We start from the raw sequence: 15841 nt of genomic DNA, 5'->3' as shown, positions 1-15841 counted from the left end.
CACCTAGACAGTAATTCATTTTTCACGAAAGCTCAACATGGTTTCCGTAAAAACTTGTCTTGCGAAACACAACTTCTTTCTTTTACTCACAGCCTCCATCTTATTCTTGACAAAGGTTCTTTCGCTGACTGTGTCTTTTTCGACTTTGCCAAGGCTTTCGACAAAGTATGTCACCAACTTCTTCTCTTTAAACTTAGTAAGCTTAGTCTTGACCCTAATCTGTTTAGATGGCTTGAGAATTTCCTCTTAAATCGGTCACAGTACGTTGCATCAAACGGTCATACATCTTCATTTAACCATGTGGACTCAGGTGTGCCGCAGGGATCAGTTTCAGGCCCTCTTCTTTTCCTCATCTACATTAATGACTTACCAAACGCTGTTTCCTCTAACATTTATCTTTTCGCAGATGACTGCGTTATCCTCCGCGAAATCTCGGATAACAACGATAACAGGTCTGTACAAGATGATATTAACGCTATCTCTAACTGGTGTGATGAATGGTTAATGCAACTTAACGTGACTAAATGTAAAACAATGCGTGTAACTCGTAACAATATTCCTCCGCCAAACTATTATCTTAATAACATTCCCCTAGAAGCCGTAACATTCTACAAGTACCTTGGCGTCTACATAACCTCGACACTTTCCTGGTCCTTACACATTGATAAGATAATTAGTAATACTAACCGCATGTTAGGATATATCCGGCGAAATTTCTCTTCTGCTCCTTCCTCATTAAAATTAATCTTATATAAAACACTCATTAGGAGTAAAATGGACTACGCATCATCCATCTGGGACCCTCACTCCGCTACCCATATTCAATCGCTTGAACTAATCCAAAATAATGCCGCGCGTTTCATTTATAGCAATTACAGCCGAACATCAAGCGTAACTTCCATGAAAAACTCCTTACTTCTTCCTCCCCTCTCATCCCGACGTAAGTGTTTTCGCCTTGCTTTATTCCATAACTTATATTTCTACAATTCCTACCTGCGTGATAACCTTATATCATCTCCTTCTTACATTTCCTCTCGCATTGATCATGTCCATAAGGTTGGGATAATGCACTGCCATACCAGAACCTGTCACGAATCATTTATTCCTAGGACGTCTCAAGAATGGAACCACCTTCCCAGCATAATTGTTTCTATCAAGGACCACTCAAAGTTTCGCTCGGCCATTTCGGACATCATCACTCCCGGACTTAACTGACCAATTATTCTTTGTCTTACCTAGCCACTTTTGCTGCTTTGTTTTGTTTCACTTTTGTATATATTGTTAACCACTCCCCTCTGTAATACTTCAGGTCTTGAGGGTAAATAAAATGAAATGAAAATGAAATGATGTTTGCAGGAGACTTGCCACTTTTACTCAACAGTCCTAGCTCGTTTGCAGTTGATGTAGACTCAATTTAAAAATGTCTGCCATGCTCTTTTCGCCACTTTATGCAGGTATTATATTTTGTAGTTGTTCTTTGAAATGCAAAAATGAGATTGCGTGGTTAGCATTGCGTGCGTACATGAAAGAGCCAGCTAGGACTCCAATTATATTTTATATTGCCCTGCAATCATTTCGCAAGAGTGTTACGCGCGTAATTCACCGAAAGTATACACAGTACCGGTGAAAGTTGTGACACTGAAAGAAGTTCCTAAAACAATCTCTAGAAAATATCTTGTGTGCGGCAGGTATCTTCACAATAACCGAAGGTTGGACAGTGCCTCCTTTATGCTCAAGGCATAACTAGCTGAAACGGGCCGGGCCGGGTACGGGCCACATTTAGGAACACCGGGCCGGGCTCGGGCGGGCCGGAGCATGGCGTTTTCGGGCCGGGCCGGGCCCGGGCCGGAAAAATCGGCCCGTGCAGTGCTCTAGTGCAGTGCTACTACTACTACTACTACTACTACTACTACTACTACTACTACTACTACTACTACTACTACTACTACTACTACTACTACTACTACAGGTACTACACAGTCGCACAAATCTCCCTTCCGCGCGTGTCACTTGAGCATGCCTTGAGCGTTCCAAAGGCTGTTCAGAGAGAATCGCGCCAAAAGCTACTGGTCCAGTGACCTCTGGCCCAGTACCCCGCGCGAGAAACGATGCGACTGCGATACGCGCGTTTGTGCTGTATGCCCAGCAGGTGGTGGTCTGCCCACGAAGGTTGAGCGCGCAGATAGGTTGGTCGCGGGAAGGGGGCCAGCAAATGTTGTTTCCTCGCCTTTCCGCCCTTCGCTCTGCGCCTCCTCATCCGCCGCGCTCATCACGTACGCACGCGGCGCTCTCGTAATCTCTCTCTTCGTTCGAGTGCATGGCGCGACGGCCGACCTAACCTGGCTGCTTGATGTGGAACGTATGACTCGCTTTGGCCCCCACAATCGCCGATTGGGTCCTCTCCTGTGCTCTGTTTTTGTTTTGTTTATTCTTCCCGCTATCTCGAGAGCGTATAGCCTCGCCGCCCTGTGCTCCTTATCCGATAAGCGAACGTGCTGTGCAGGAGGGAGAAGGCATCACCCTGTTGACGTTAAGATCGGCGTTTTTTTTTTTTCTTCTTCTTTTTCGCCCCATCCGTCGGTTCTTATTCGACTGCGTGGCAGTAGCCGCTCCGAACTAGCCGAGACTGCCCACTCCCCTCCCGCCCCCCTCGCATAGAACGCTGTAGTTGCTCTATGAAAGTTACTTTTGAAAACGAGCGAAATCAGAACGTACAGAGTTACCCGTCTTTCTTTCTTTCTTTCCTCCCTCTTTTTTTTTCTTTTTCTCTCCGTTCCCACTACCTTGGCTCCGAGTGCATTGGAAGTTTTTGTTGACCAGATACGGTGGCCGCGCAGTGTAACTGGACTGGAAAATAGGTTGCTGTCCGGCCACCTGAATTGCTTTTCTCTCTCTCTCTTATTAAAAAAAAAAAAGAAATACCCTTTTGCGTTCATCTGCTCCAGTTAAATAAAAAAATTGTGATGAGCTCCGCGAAATTACTTGCTGTTGTTCCTTTTTGCTGTAATGCAGCAAAGGGCTGCTCTCTCTAAAAATGAAATGGACGCTGTAAGTTGATGACTTCGTCCTTGCCGTTTTCCGAGTATGCGAATAGTCTTTGTAGTTTCTTGTACGGCATTGGTACAATTCACCGTTATGACAAATAGGAGTACGCTAAAAGGCCCAGCGTTTTCCCTTTATACCGTTCCTTCGTTCGCTTTGGCGTCTTACATTTCCTTATGTGCGCGTTCTCGGTGCACGCGGTTTTTTTTTTCTTTCTTTTAATCTTTTTGGCGCACATGTGAGCAACGCACCTAATGACAATTTCCGAAGTTCAGCGGTAAAAATGCGTTACATATCACATACTTTATTAGCGGCGCCTTTGGTTTGTACATACTGAACTTATAGACGATGACGCGCAGCAGTTCGTTGACTGCCGAAGCAATGTTGTGTAGTATAAAATCCCTCTCACTCGTGGACGGTGCTCTATGAGTATATGGGCTGTGCTTTGCGAATACGTGTATACTCATCTTGCTGATTACTCGGCAGGAATCGTGATTGTGAAGCCCTCTTTAAAGATTGCAATCTATACTAGGCACTTACGCAGAACAACGACAGCCCGAGAGCTTTGAAGCCTTTTGCAATAAAAACTGTGGAGATAATTGTGTCAGCGTGCCATCGCTATCGCTTCGCCGAACTGAAATTATGTACCTATCGAATGTGTGACTAAGCATTGTTTACAGCGATATATTTCCTCCTGGTGTGTATGGTGATTGTGTTTTTCCGGTATATATTGACGTACAAACGCAATATGTATAAAAAATGGTTGTTTATCAGCGTCGTGTCAGTCTCCTCTCGTCTTCGTCTTGTTTATTGTGCTCTTTCATCGTTTAACCTCATATTACCTACCTATACGATTTAAAGGAAAGCATAGGAAAGGTTGTTTCTAGTTCATAATTTAAATGTGGCAATTATAATATGGCAAGTGTGCGTTCCACAGCCGTGATGCAGATTTGTGGTTACGGATCGCACTAGCAGCGAGTTGTTTCCTTCCACATTACTGTATCCAATTGCTGCGTCTGAATAAGGAACTAGATATTGCTTTCTCCCTGACGGAAACCATATATGAAGAACCATATATGAAGCCAATAGACATTGAAGTCAACTTTCGTTGACTTCAATGTCTGTTGGCTTCATATATGGTTGCGGCTAACGAAAGTGGGCCCTTCGACCAACGCCCCTTCCGTTCAATCGCCCAATCGTAGCTCACAACAGAAGTTCCTGGTATTCCTTCATTTTATTATGTCTTTTTCTTTCCCGTCCGCACTGACACCTGATCGGCGCGTGAATATCCAGCTACCCTTTGCCGTTCACCGTGTCGTGGAAGGACCATGGTGCGTATAATCCTGGCCGGCATCGTCAGGAAGATGAGAGCAAACCTAGTAACTGCGAGCGTCTTTACGTCACCACCAACTCGTTACGATGTATAAGCAACTAGCGCAGGTGTCGTTGTGATGCGCGCTACGGTTTCCTCCAACAGGTTTGGTAAGTTGGCCTCCGCCTCTTGCTAATCGGCCTCGTGCTGCCAGATCACTACGGGCATGTCGCCTAGCTTTTCTTGGGTTGCGTGTATATGTGTATGTGAGTTTTGACAGGACGGTACTGCAGCGAATCCCAATAGCCGACCACATGAAGTGACTTGGGATGCATTGGGGTAGTCAAGGGTGAGCGGGGGTTGGCATATGCCGACACTTCTAAATATATATATATGTGTGTGTGTGTGTGTGTGTGTGTGTGTGTGTGTGTGTGTGTGTGTGTGTGTGTGTGTGTGTGTGTGTGTGTGTGTGTGTGTGTGTGTGTGTGTGTGTGTGTGTGTGTGTGTGTGTGTGAATACCCCCCCCCCCCCCCCGAAAAAATGTGCATAAACGCCCTCTTGTAGATTGGCAGTATCCGATGTGGCAATTACTTGCCGGCAGTTCAAGTAAAACAGTAAGGACGGTGTACATGAAGCGGCCACATCGTCAATCTCCGGCGAGCTTTTTGAGGTTGCCTCTCGTCGTCCGGACGCGGCACCTTGCCAGAGCACATTCGTGCTGCCGCGGACCGGGCCAAATTGGCTGTTCTTCATCGTGAGACCATCTGGGCGCGGTCGGTCGGGTCAGCGGAGACTCCTTGTTCTTGCGGCCCGGACGCACGTGCGCGTGCATGCCAGCTGTGCGCGTCGAGGTCGGAGAGGGGCCGATCGACGCTGGCCGCCGCTGCGCAGCGAAAGTTTCTGCCCCCTTCCTCGGCGCTCTCTTTCCCGTCGGCTGCGTTTGATGGCTTCCCCCTCGGGCTTCCTCGTTCCCGCCGCGGGCCGCCGTCGAGCAGCCAGTTCGTCAGTCGGCGGAGGCTGGTGCAGCTGCCGCGTTGCGCTCCTCGCCGTCGTCCGCACGCGGCCACCGCCGGTGTCGTCGACTCGGTGCATGCGTGTTTGCCTCTGCGACGACGCGTTGGAGGAAGCCCGCTGGCGCCGACATTCTCGTGTGTGTGCGCGTCTTCTTCCTCCCAGACGGACGTCGTGGGTGCTTGTGTGGCTGCGGAACGAGAACGTGCCCTTGGTGTCTTCCCCGTCACCTCTGGCCTGGGTGACGGAGCGCACGGTTGCGTGAGCAGCGGGAGCAGCGCGCGCACGTGTGTTTGTTGTCCGTGACAAAACTCGAAGCAGCGGCAGGAACGCCAACACCAACTAAGTGACGGATGGCGCGAGCGTTTTAAGCGAAAGACAGCGTGGGTCGCCGTCGTTTGCCGACGCCGTTAAATCGTCCCGGCCACCGGCGACGAGACTGCGTGCCCCGCGTGTGTGACGCGATCAGCCGTGGGTGCGCATCTCACGGCGCGGGCGTCGCGCGGTGGTCGTCGTTCCCCGTATTCTGCGCGTTCTGTGTGATGTGCTTCGCCGCGGAGACGCAACTGGAGGAATGCTGAAGGCCGCGGATAAGGGCCGCCGCGCTCTGCCGAGGCGCCAGCCGCCCAAGAGGGTCGCCTTCGCGGACGACGTTCTCGTCGACGGAACCTCCTCGGTACGTCGCGCGATGACAGGCGCCTTGCTGTGGCGCACGCCCCCGGCTGCACGGGGCTGTGCACCGTCCCAAACTTCAGTGCACGGTGCACGGCCCTGTGGCACGCAGGGCGCCCACACCGTGCTTAAAATGCAGATGTGTGCGCGCGCCTTTTCGCTTCTTTACTGCGCTTGCTTTCTCTATTTGCATGTCGAGGTTAGCTACACAGCGGATGGAGTCAACGCATTGGTTATGCAACTGAGAGTGTATGTGCGTCGGTTAAGCGGCCAGGAAAGTTTACCGTCATGTTTATATGATTTCGGCACTTCTGACTGTATATATGAACTGGTACGCTGGCTGGCGTTTTCATGCATAATAATATATATCGGCGCTGAATTTCGCGGAACACGGGAGTCAAGAAAATGAAACGATGAAAATCAACAGAGCCTCGTGGGGCCCACTGTAGTATTCTGCTCGCCCGAAATTTGCAGCCAGCTTGCAGCGACTTCGGGCCTCGTAGCAGGGCTTCCAAAATGTTTTAACCTTTCTATGGCTCTCACCATATTGTAGGCATGCGTGTATAAACCTTGACAGCTTGTCAAATGTAACATATTGCCTCCTCCTATTCATGTCTTTTCTTTTTTCCTCTGACTATAAAGTGGTGGTCGCCATTTTTTGGTTGGGTATGGTGTGAATGCCCTGACACTTTGATTTAATCGCGCTCTTTAGAGTCAAATTGAACATTCGGCTGCAACCCGATAAAGCTCTTGTCGGTAGTATATCGAATATTTTCTTTTAAATCACTTTGATACCTCATGGTGTACGTAATCAAAAAAAAAAAAAAAAGGGTGGAAGTTCAAGGGAAGTCGGAAGCTTGAAAAGATGAAACAATCCTTGAGCACGGGGTGTCTCTGGGGCCAACGTTTCTACCTGCGGACTTGTCTTCTTCAAGAAGAAGACAAGTCCGCTTGTCGAAACGTCGGCTCCAGCGACACCTCGTGTTCAAGGATTTTTCATGGTGTACGCGTAACGCACACATGCCGTCGTGCGCGCTTTGTGATACGCACATGTAGCGCCAGACTGGGCCGAAAGAAACATTCAGCTCGTAAACTAAGCTGCAGCCATTAACTAATTTCCTGGTTGCAAGTGTCTTGACTCAGCACGATACACATGCGCCCGTTGACATATTTCTGTGGCGAGACTTACGAGACTCGTGTTACGCGTCTCGGTCGAGTATTCTTCAAGGACATCGAAACGTAGTCAGTGAGAGAAAGAGAAAAGTGTGTGTGTGTGTGTGTGTGTGTGTGTGTGTGTGTGTGTGTGTGTGTGTGTGTGTGTGTGTGTGTGTGTGTGTGTGTGTGTGTGTGTGTGTGTGTGTGTGTGTGTGTTGGGGGAGGGGGGGATCCTTGAAGGGCGTACAAGCTCCCATATATGACAAGCTGTTGCAGATTGGTTCTTATTAGTGGACAACTTCCAGATAGCGCTTGTTGTGCGATTTTCGGTTCTCGCCGCCGTTACGATTAGTGCCGGAGGACGCGAAAGGTCTTGCTGCGATAAAGCGCATGCGCACCGACCCGCCGGCTGATTAGAGGCGGTTGGCCTCTCTCCTTCTTGCATCACTCCCTGTCGGTGCTTTTACTCTTGGAATGCCTTTCACGTTTAGATTACGAGGTTTCTGGTACCGTGTGCAATGAAGAAAGGCGCGCGTATTTTACGGCCGTCTCTTTCGACGTTGAAGGAGCTCGGTGAAAACGCGTGCGCGACGACCTACAGCGTTTTGGCGCCTGCACAGCTACAGCCGTCGCGCTATGACGTTGCTTACGTGTGTGCGTTTCATGGACGACTAACGGTTCGTTGACTACCGTGTTAGCGAATTATAAACGCTATAAGCGCTCTCAGCAGCTGCACAATGTCGCAGGTTGACGAGCCGGCATTTTGGAATCGCAACGCAGTACAGAAGATGCAGCGCTCGCAATTGTTTTTAATTTTCTCCCTTTTAAGTGCGACTCGTGTTCCGCGCTGTTATTGCGATATGCGGAATATGGACAGATGTATGCGCAATTCAGCAGTGGTGATGTTTGGCCTGTGCAAAGCTGCAATGCAAATGTACTGCGCTGCATGGTACTGTAAATAAGTACAAAAGGAGACAGACAGTGTAAGACAAAAAATAGAGTAAAAAAAATAAAAGGTTTGTATCCTCAGCATGTTTCCGCTCAGCAACGGGGCGAAAATTTTGGACAACCATAAAGTGGCGGCGTTCCCACATCGTAAAGCAAATACCGGCATTCGATGCGCGTTTCGTTGGGCTACAGGGCGGGACATGACAATCACACTGTATACTGCGCGCGCAGACGCAGCCCTCGTCTCGTCCTTGCCTCCTTCCTTGTCTACTCGCGCTATATCTTGCAAATTGAGGCTGCACTTCTATGTATCGTTCAGAAAAAAATATATGAGTCACTGCTATAGGGAACCCAAGCTCAAGTTTGGGCGCGACGCTCGCGCGGACGAGCTATGCGTCACTGGGGGCAAACGCTGCCCGCGAAGGCGGTTTGTCGTCAGATTTGGCAGCGGCAAGGACACGTGCGCGCATGCGCTCCTCATTCGCCCCGATCACTGCTAGTCAGCAATAGTTACATTTTGACGCACCACAGACGCAATCAGAGAGCTCTGAGCGTGTGCAGAAGCGGGGGCGGCAGTGCTGTGACCATGGATGCCCCCAGTTGCGAAAAGAGCAGTGGCGCCGCTCGAGGTTGCTTTGGAAGCCTATCGTGGACGTCGGGCGAGTCTCGACGCTATCACTGTGGGGCACGCTATAGCTGCAACAGGAACGCTATAGCAACGTATTATCGCCGCTTGCATTTACTGTTACCGCGTTCGCCAGGAGACACCTGCTAACGCGCGCCCACCTCTCACTTTGGCGGGCTCGCTAACGCCTATGGTGTTAGGTGGCAAAGCGCTGCGCTAGCACTGCAGCAGCAGTTGTGAACGAATGAAGGTAACTACATTGAACCTACCTATAACAGCGTTCGAATGCAGTTTAGTAATCTATGCATGTCGTGTGTAATGAAGACACTTAGTTGCGCGTCAGAAAAAAGTTCACGGGAACGCCTAAAGTATAGAGAGAGAGAGAGAGAGAGAGAGAGAGAGAGAGAGAGAGAGCTCTTTATTGAAAGGCAGAGAATTTAGCCGGCGTGTGTAAATTCGCTGACTTGCTACTCTGCGTGGGGAAGGGGATTGGGGACTGAAAACGCCTAAAGTATATTCAATAATGGACGGACAGGTGGCGTCTCTGAAGCAGTTTCAACGAGGAGGTCCAGGCAAGTCTCCTTCTGGGAAACGCTCCAGCAGCATCCCTTCTGTTCGACCACGCATTTATGATGATATCAGTTAGGAGCTCACTTAGGCGAATCCAGGTAGACTGGTACGTTTTTTTTCTTGCTTTGTTCATTCCCTCCTTTCTTCTGCCACCGCTGTAGCAAATGCTGGAACAGTTTTATACTTTAGGCGCGAAATGCTCGCTTTTGCGAGACCTTCGCATATTTTATGCGACATCGTTATGCCTCCTTGGTCCTGCGTTGGAAACGTTTATGTAAACTGATCGCTTTTGTATATCCTGCTCTATTCTTCAATGCGCCATACTGCGTGCATGCATGATAAAGGCTAGCTTTATAGCCTGATAACATCGTTCTTTTTTTAATGTGGTTTTTTGATGGTTGGTACAAAATCACTAGTTGCTTTGCGCGGTTTACCCCGCGCCTGCTGAGGATTTATACTTGGGCATCGCCAACACATACTGTGTGACTACGCGGGTTCCCGTTCCTTGTTTTCCGTCGTGGCTCGAGATATGCGGCAAGCTTCCAAAGAGGCACTTTTTTTAATAATAATAATAATAATAATAATAATAATAATAATAATAATAATAATAATAATAATAATAATAATAATAATAATAATACTTTATTAACATTTGGCACAGTAACAATGTGATACAAAATTGGCCTGCCAATGCCTCATTGGGCTTGAAGGGCAGAGCCACACGAAGGTCAATTATGTTGTTTTACGTGCCAAAAGTACGATATGCTTATGGGGCACGCCGTTGGGGGGGGGGGGGGGGGGGGGGGGCTCCGGATTAACTTTGACTACCTGTGGTTATCTTACAAGCACCTAAATGTAAGTACACGGGTGTTCTTGCATTTCGCCTTATCGAAATGCATCCGCCGTGGTCGGGAAGCGAACCCGCGTCCTCGAGCTCAGCTGCTAAGCTGCTACGCCGGATGTCCCATGTAGGTGGAGCCGCTCGTTTCTCATTCAGGGCACCTGCCGAGAACCCTTTCAGAGCACGTGCATGTGAATGGGTTCAAGAACGTAACTGGGTGTTTATATATCTTCAACAAACATGCCTATATGTAGTACTAGGCTCAGATTATCCGTGAATATTATGAAAAATTAGCAGTGAGGTAACCTCTTCCGCCCCTCTATTTACATATTGCAACGTGCATACGTCGTGCACAATTAGACGGCTTGCTTTACGATTTCATCAGACCGCGAGATCTTGGTCCGAAGGCTCATCTTGCCGCAAGAACGTACGACGTCGCTTTGTTTCATTAAGTGCGCCATGATGGTGGTGCTGCCGCAGTATCGCGAACTGCGTGGTCGTGATACACACCGCTCGGCGGTGGGAATAGTACTCGTATTAGTGCTCATATCGCAAAGGGCAGTAAGCATATTATACCACTAAGCATTGTTGGCAAATACCCAGGCACGAAACTGGAACAAAAGCAATCGCCATACAGAGAGATTGAACGAAAAGATTCGCTGCGTCCTCGATGTGACCATCGACTTTCACGATGACCGCAATTTTTAAGCGTCCATGTTTTTTTGTTTCTCACGTCGGCCGTCGAGTTCATTTTCTGCGAGCTTGGAACCATCGGCGTTCTCTTTTCTTTTTCTTTTTTTTTTTTGTAGACCGGGTTTCTTTCGAAGTAATTCGCCGCCGGCTGTTGGAGTGTGTGTTGCTCAAGCGGCGCAGGCCAGCTGAAAGAGTAGTCATTGACCCCTCGCACGAGGCTTGCGACGCTTTGGCTCGGCCGAAACGTTTTCTCTTCGCTCTGCTTGTTTGCCGTTGCGCCAACCTTGCGGGATGGAGGGCGTTGTTTCGGCTCCTTCCGACAGACTGGTCATTTAAAGCGGACCAATCTTCTTCCCAGGCAGGCTCTTTTGCCTTTGCCCACCGCGGCGGCCTGTGGCGAAAACGGCGCGTTTCCCAATTACTCTGTACTCGCCGGGAGAGCGCTCGCCTCCCATCCGAAGCGTTTGTGTACTGTATAGGCACTCCTCGTTGCTGCTGCTGATGCCACTGTTCGTCAGCACCGCAGCAGTCGTATACACAGCCAGTGCGGGATGTGATCGCCAAAGAACTTTGGGCGCAACATTGACAAAGACACAAGAACACGACAGACAACGGACTGGCGCTTTACTAACAACTGCCACACCCACCAACTTTCTATACACATTTCTGTAGCGCGTGTGCACCTTCACATCATCTAGTCAACGTTACCTCTTTTTATTTATAGGGTGCCCTTAGAGCTTCTAGCGGCAGTGTATCATTGTGAATGTCAACAGAACAGCGTGATGAAATATCATTTCCCACCAAGTTTATTGGCTCGACCTCCATCACTGTTAGTTGCAGTGGTCGTGCATACGGGATTAAAACGGTTGGTGAAGGGGCTGCACTGTGTACGGGAATGTCACCTATGCATTCTCTGTATACATTGTCGCGCAGCAATATTGAAACTTTGATCTTGCCGCACCAACGCACGAACATGATCGGGGCTGCACTGTGTACGGGAATAGCGCTTGTGTGTGTGTGTGTCACTCCCTGTCCCGTCCTCGTCGATTCCGTACTGCGCTTAACGTTATACAAATGTCGCACCAACAAGGCCAAAGATCCACCCTTGGGAAGATATAGGTTTTTATTTGTTTTATTTTCTTCATTCAGTGTTTTTTTTTTTTTTGTTAGCAGCAACTTCAGCGGCAAATTTGATAGCGTACATATAACCTGCCTCTTGGAACTTACCTGTGCGCCGCTAGTGTCGCCATAGCCTCTTTCCTCTTTTTCTTTTTTCTCTCTTTATTTTGGGCAATTTGTTTAAGAGCGTATGCACATAATCACTCCCTGGTGTCATGTTTTCTAAGTCGCCAGGTATTGTGGCATCTGAGGACAAAGTGTGCACGAAAAAGCGCGCGCTCTGCAGCAGTGTCGGTGAACCATCGACGGCTGAAGGAATAATAATACTCAGTGTTTCAATTTTAAGGTCCTTGTCTCTATTCCATGGAATGCATCGCACAGAGCTCTTTCGCTTCAAGCCGGTGATAGTGCTGAAGTGTGAAGGGTCTTGCGTTTTAAATTGTAGAGTAAATTAAGTGACTCACTTTTAAATTGTAAATAAAATAAAGTGATTCACTGAGGTCAGATACAGTAAACGCAACGGTTCCATTCAGCAAATTTGCAACGTGTGTTTGTTCGTTTTATCGAGGCATTTCTTCGTCGGAAATTTTCACGCGTCTCACTTTTGTTATGACTCATTTTCAAGGTTCTTTTCAATTTCATAAAGGTCACTAAAGCTGCCATGAATTTTAAACAGCGCGGAGCTGTTAATGGTCGTCCGCCCTTTCTGTGCAGCCCAGCTGCGAGAGCGACGACTGACGAGAGGGAAGCCCAGCATAGCGAGTTGAGCCTGGTAGAGAAGGGGTAGCGACGTGGAGAGGGTGAAACCGCTTTCATCTGCGCTTTTTGGTTGTCCTTTGGGAACGAAAACACTCGGACCTTCGGTCCACTGCCATAATTTCCGCGACAGTTGGGCCCCATTGGGAGAGTTTGCCGGTGTACTTTGCGCCAAGATCCAGTGAACGAAGCGCATCGCATCACCACGAAACACTTCGCAGACGCAGAACACGGTCTTCTCCATGCAGTCGCCAAGAGAAACACCAGCACGCCGCGAAAGGCTTCGTCAGGATTAGCAATCCTGCTCTCTCGAACGGCGTGCATGAGCATGTTGCGCCCGTCTACGCGGCGGGAGACGTGGGTCAGAAGTGAGTGACGTCAGAGGCCATGACCGCATAGTAGTGAGCAGGCCTGAAAATACTGGAGGCCGCTGCTGGTGACTATCCTGGAAAAGCTGAGGGTCTCGCATTCGTTCTGGAATGTTCGGCAATGGCCAAGCTAAAACTGATGTCACCAGCCGCGCTGTTTAATCAAGCCTTCGCGACGTTAAGTCGGTTGAAGCTGCGCATATATATATATATATATATATATTATATATTATATATATATATATATATATATATATATATGGGTCATTCCATGCCAAGTGTCCCAGACGTGGCGCTCGACCATCGCAGATTTGCTGATAAAATTTGTGCCTTTTCCTGTGCCACATAGAGTATGTGGCAAACATTTTTGCTCGAAAAAAATTTTCACGATCATGGCGCCCCCTCGAATTCGCTTGTATTTGTTAAACCGTGCCTTATAGAAAAATGTGTATAAAATCCATTTTTTGTGTGTTGAGCTTCGAAACCACGCTTGCACCATCGCAGTGGTTCTGTTTAGTTGTCATATTCTTTAATTCCGAAAACTTTGTGTTTCACTACCAGCTACGTATCTTCAAAAACTACGAAAATCTTCAAAGTTCGTGATTTTTTGTTGAGCTATCTGGAACTCTCCCTAACCAATATAAACAATAGTATGATTTTCAGGAAAGTGTATTTTAGTACAAAAATGTTTAGGTGTAAAATAGACTTCAAATCTTCCCGAAAAAAATTGTGAAATTAGAGAAAATATGCGATTTGTCGCATGTTTGACCGTATTTTTCATACTGATGCGTTCCAAGTAAAAATCCTCGTCATGCGGCGTTTGATAGTAGACTACATTGTAAAGTAATGAAGAAAGTCTAATCAAATCATTTTTTGTTTTAAGGAAGAAAATAATTTTTGAATTTGGCCATCCGAACGCGTCCTGCATTTCTTTTTGTTGGTGCTTCGCCGCAAAGCACGTGGTCGCCCTTGCAGCTGACACTTGTCACAGGCAGAGGCAAGATGCGAGATGTATGTCAGTGACTCCTGAGTGGTCGAAAGTCTTCTCGCGTTGATGTCAGGGCGATGAGTAATGAATTCGCGTTACATTGGGAGCTTGCTTGGCGGGCCCAATGGTAAGTATGGACGCCCGAGAGCAGCCTATGGCGCCGTTTCCACAACGTGCTAGAGGACCGTCTGCACAATTAGCATGCGCATGCTGAATGAAATAATGCACATTGTATACACTTGTTTGTCTTGGTATACGTGGTGTGCAGACGGCCCTCTAGCACATTGTGGAAACGGCGCCATAGGCTGCTCTCGGGCGTCCATACTTACCATTGGGCCGTCAAGCAAGCTCCCAATGTAACGCGAATTCATTACTCGTCGCCCTGATATCAACGCGAGAAGACTTTCGACCACTCAAGAGTCACTGACATACATCTCGCATCTTGCCTCTGCCTGTGACAAGTGTCAGCTGCAAGGGCGACCACGTGCTTTGCGGCGAAGCCACCAACAAAAAGAAATGCAGGACGCGTTCGGATGGCCAAATTCAAAAATTATTTTCTTCCTTAAAACAAAACATGATTTGATTAGACTTTCTTCATTACTTACAATGTAGTCTACTATCAAACGCCGCATGACGAGGATTTTTACTTGGAACGCATCAGTATGAAAAATACGGTCAAACATGCGACAAATCGCATATTTCTCTAATTCCAATTTTTTTCGGGAAGTTTGAAGTCTATTTTACACCTAAACATTTTTGTACTAAAATACACTTTCCTGAAATCATACTATTGTTTATATTGGTTAGGGAAGTTCCAGATAGCTCAGAAAAATCACGAACTTGAAGATTTTCGTAGTTTTTGAAGATACGTGCTGGTAGTGAAACACAAAGTTCGGGTTAAGAATATGACAACTAAACAACCACTGCGATGGTGCAAGCGTGGTTTCGAAGCTCAACACACAAACTGGATTTTATACACATTTTTCTATAAGGCCGGTTTAACAAATACAAGCGAAATTCGAGGGGGCGCCATGATCGTGAAAATTTTTTTCGAGCAAAAATGTTTTGCCACAATACTCTAGTGGCACAGGAAAAAGGCACAAATTTTATCAGCAAAATCTGCGATGTGCAGCGCCACGTCTGGGACACTTGGCATGGAATGACCCATATATATTATATATATATATATATATATATATATATATATATATATATATATATATATATATATATATATATATTTTTGCCTTGTGACATGCTTTTTCGTTTAGCGTCATAATTTTCCAGCTGACGAAGTCGTGCGGTCAGTAAAAAGAAAAAAATGTGTTTGTTCACGATAAGTGTATGTGACTGAAGCGTGAATGGCCGCAGTTCAATTGAATTGCGGTTATTTAAGCCTGTGGTTCACTTTAGGCTCACTGCACGACAACCACGTTCGCAGCCGGAGCGCTTGGTGCAACTTAGCGAATTCCCTGCCAAGCCGAAGGGTTAGTTCTTTCGTTCACTGTAATATCTTACATAAAAAAATATGCGTGCACCCAGGACTCCGAGTACTTGATTCGTAGAGAACATTTATTTGCAAAAAAAAAAAAAGAAAACGCATGAAACAGAACGCAATTGTAAGAGAACATTCCTGAATAATTACTGACACAAAAATAAGGGCGACTGTTTGAAATTCAATGCGGAACTGTCGGGCGAGCAAAAAGAGCGCTACCAAAAAATTGTCGCGGCAATACATGAA

At 47.4% G+C, this 15841-nt stretch overlaps 1 protein-coding gene across 2 annotated transcripts in view; it reads left to right on the top strand.

The window, feature by feature from the left end:
* Positions 1-15841, top strand: part of LOC119396750 (uncharacterized) — a 296740-nt gene that overhangs the window by 103339 nt on the left and 177560 nt on the right. The window contains exon 1 of one of the 2 annotated variants that reach the window (XM_037664067.2): positions 5868-6041. The exons of the other annotated variant lie outside the window; for it this stretch is intronic. Within the exon in view, the coding sequence (XP_037519995.1) occupies positions 5940-6041 (102 nt within the window). The 5' untranslated portion in view covers positions 5868-5939. Of the gene's footprint in view, positions 1-5867; positions 6042-15841 lie in introns of those variants that run through there. 2 annotated transcript variants of the gene reach the window in all.

Source organism: Rhipicephalus sanguineus, chromosome 1, assembly GCF_013339695.2.
Source record: "Rhipicephalus sanguineus isolate Rsan-2018 chromosome 1, BIME_Rsan_1.4, whole genome shotgun sequence".
NCBI classification, from domain to species: domain Eukaryota; kingdom Metazoa; phylum Arthropoda; class Arachnida; order Ixodida; family Ixodidae; genus Rhipicephalus; species Rhipicephalus sanguineus.
This window is presented reverse-complemented; position numbering and strand designations above follow the sequence as displayed.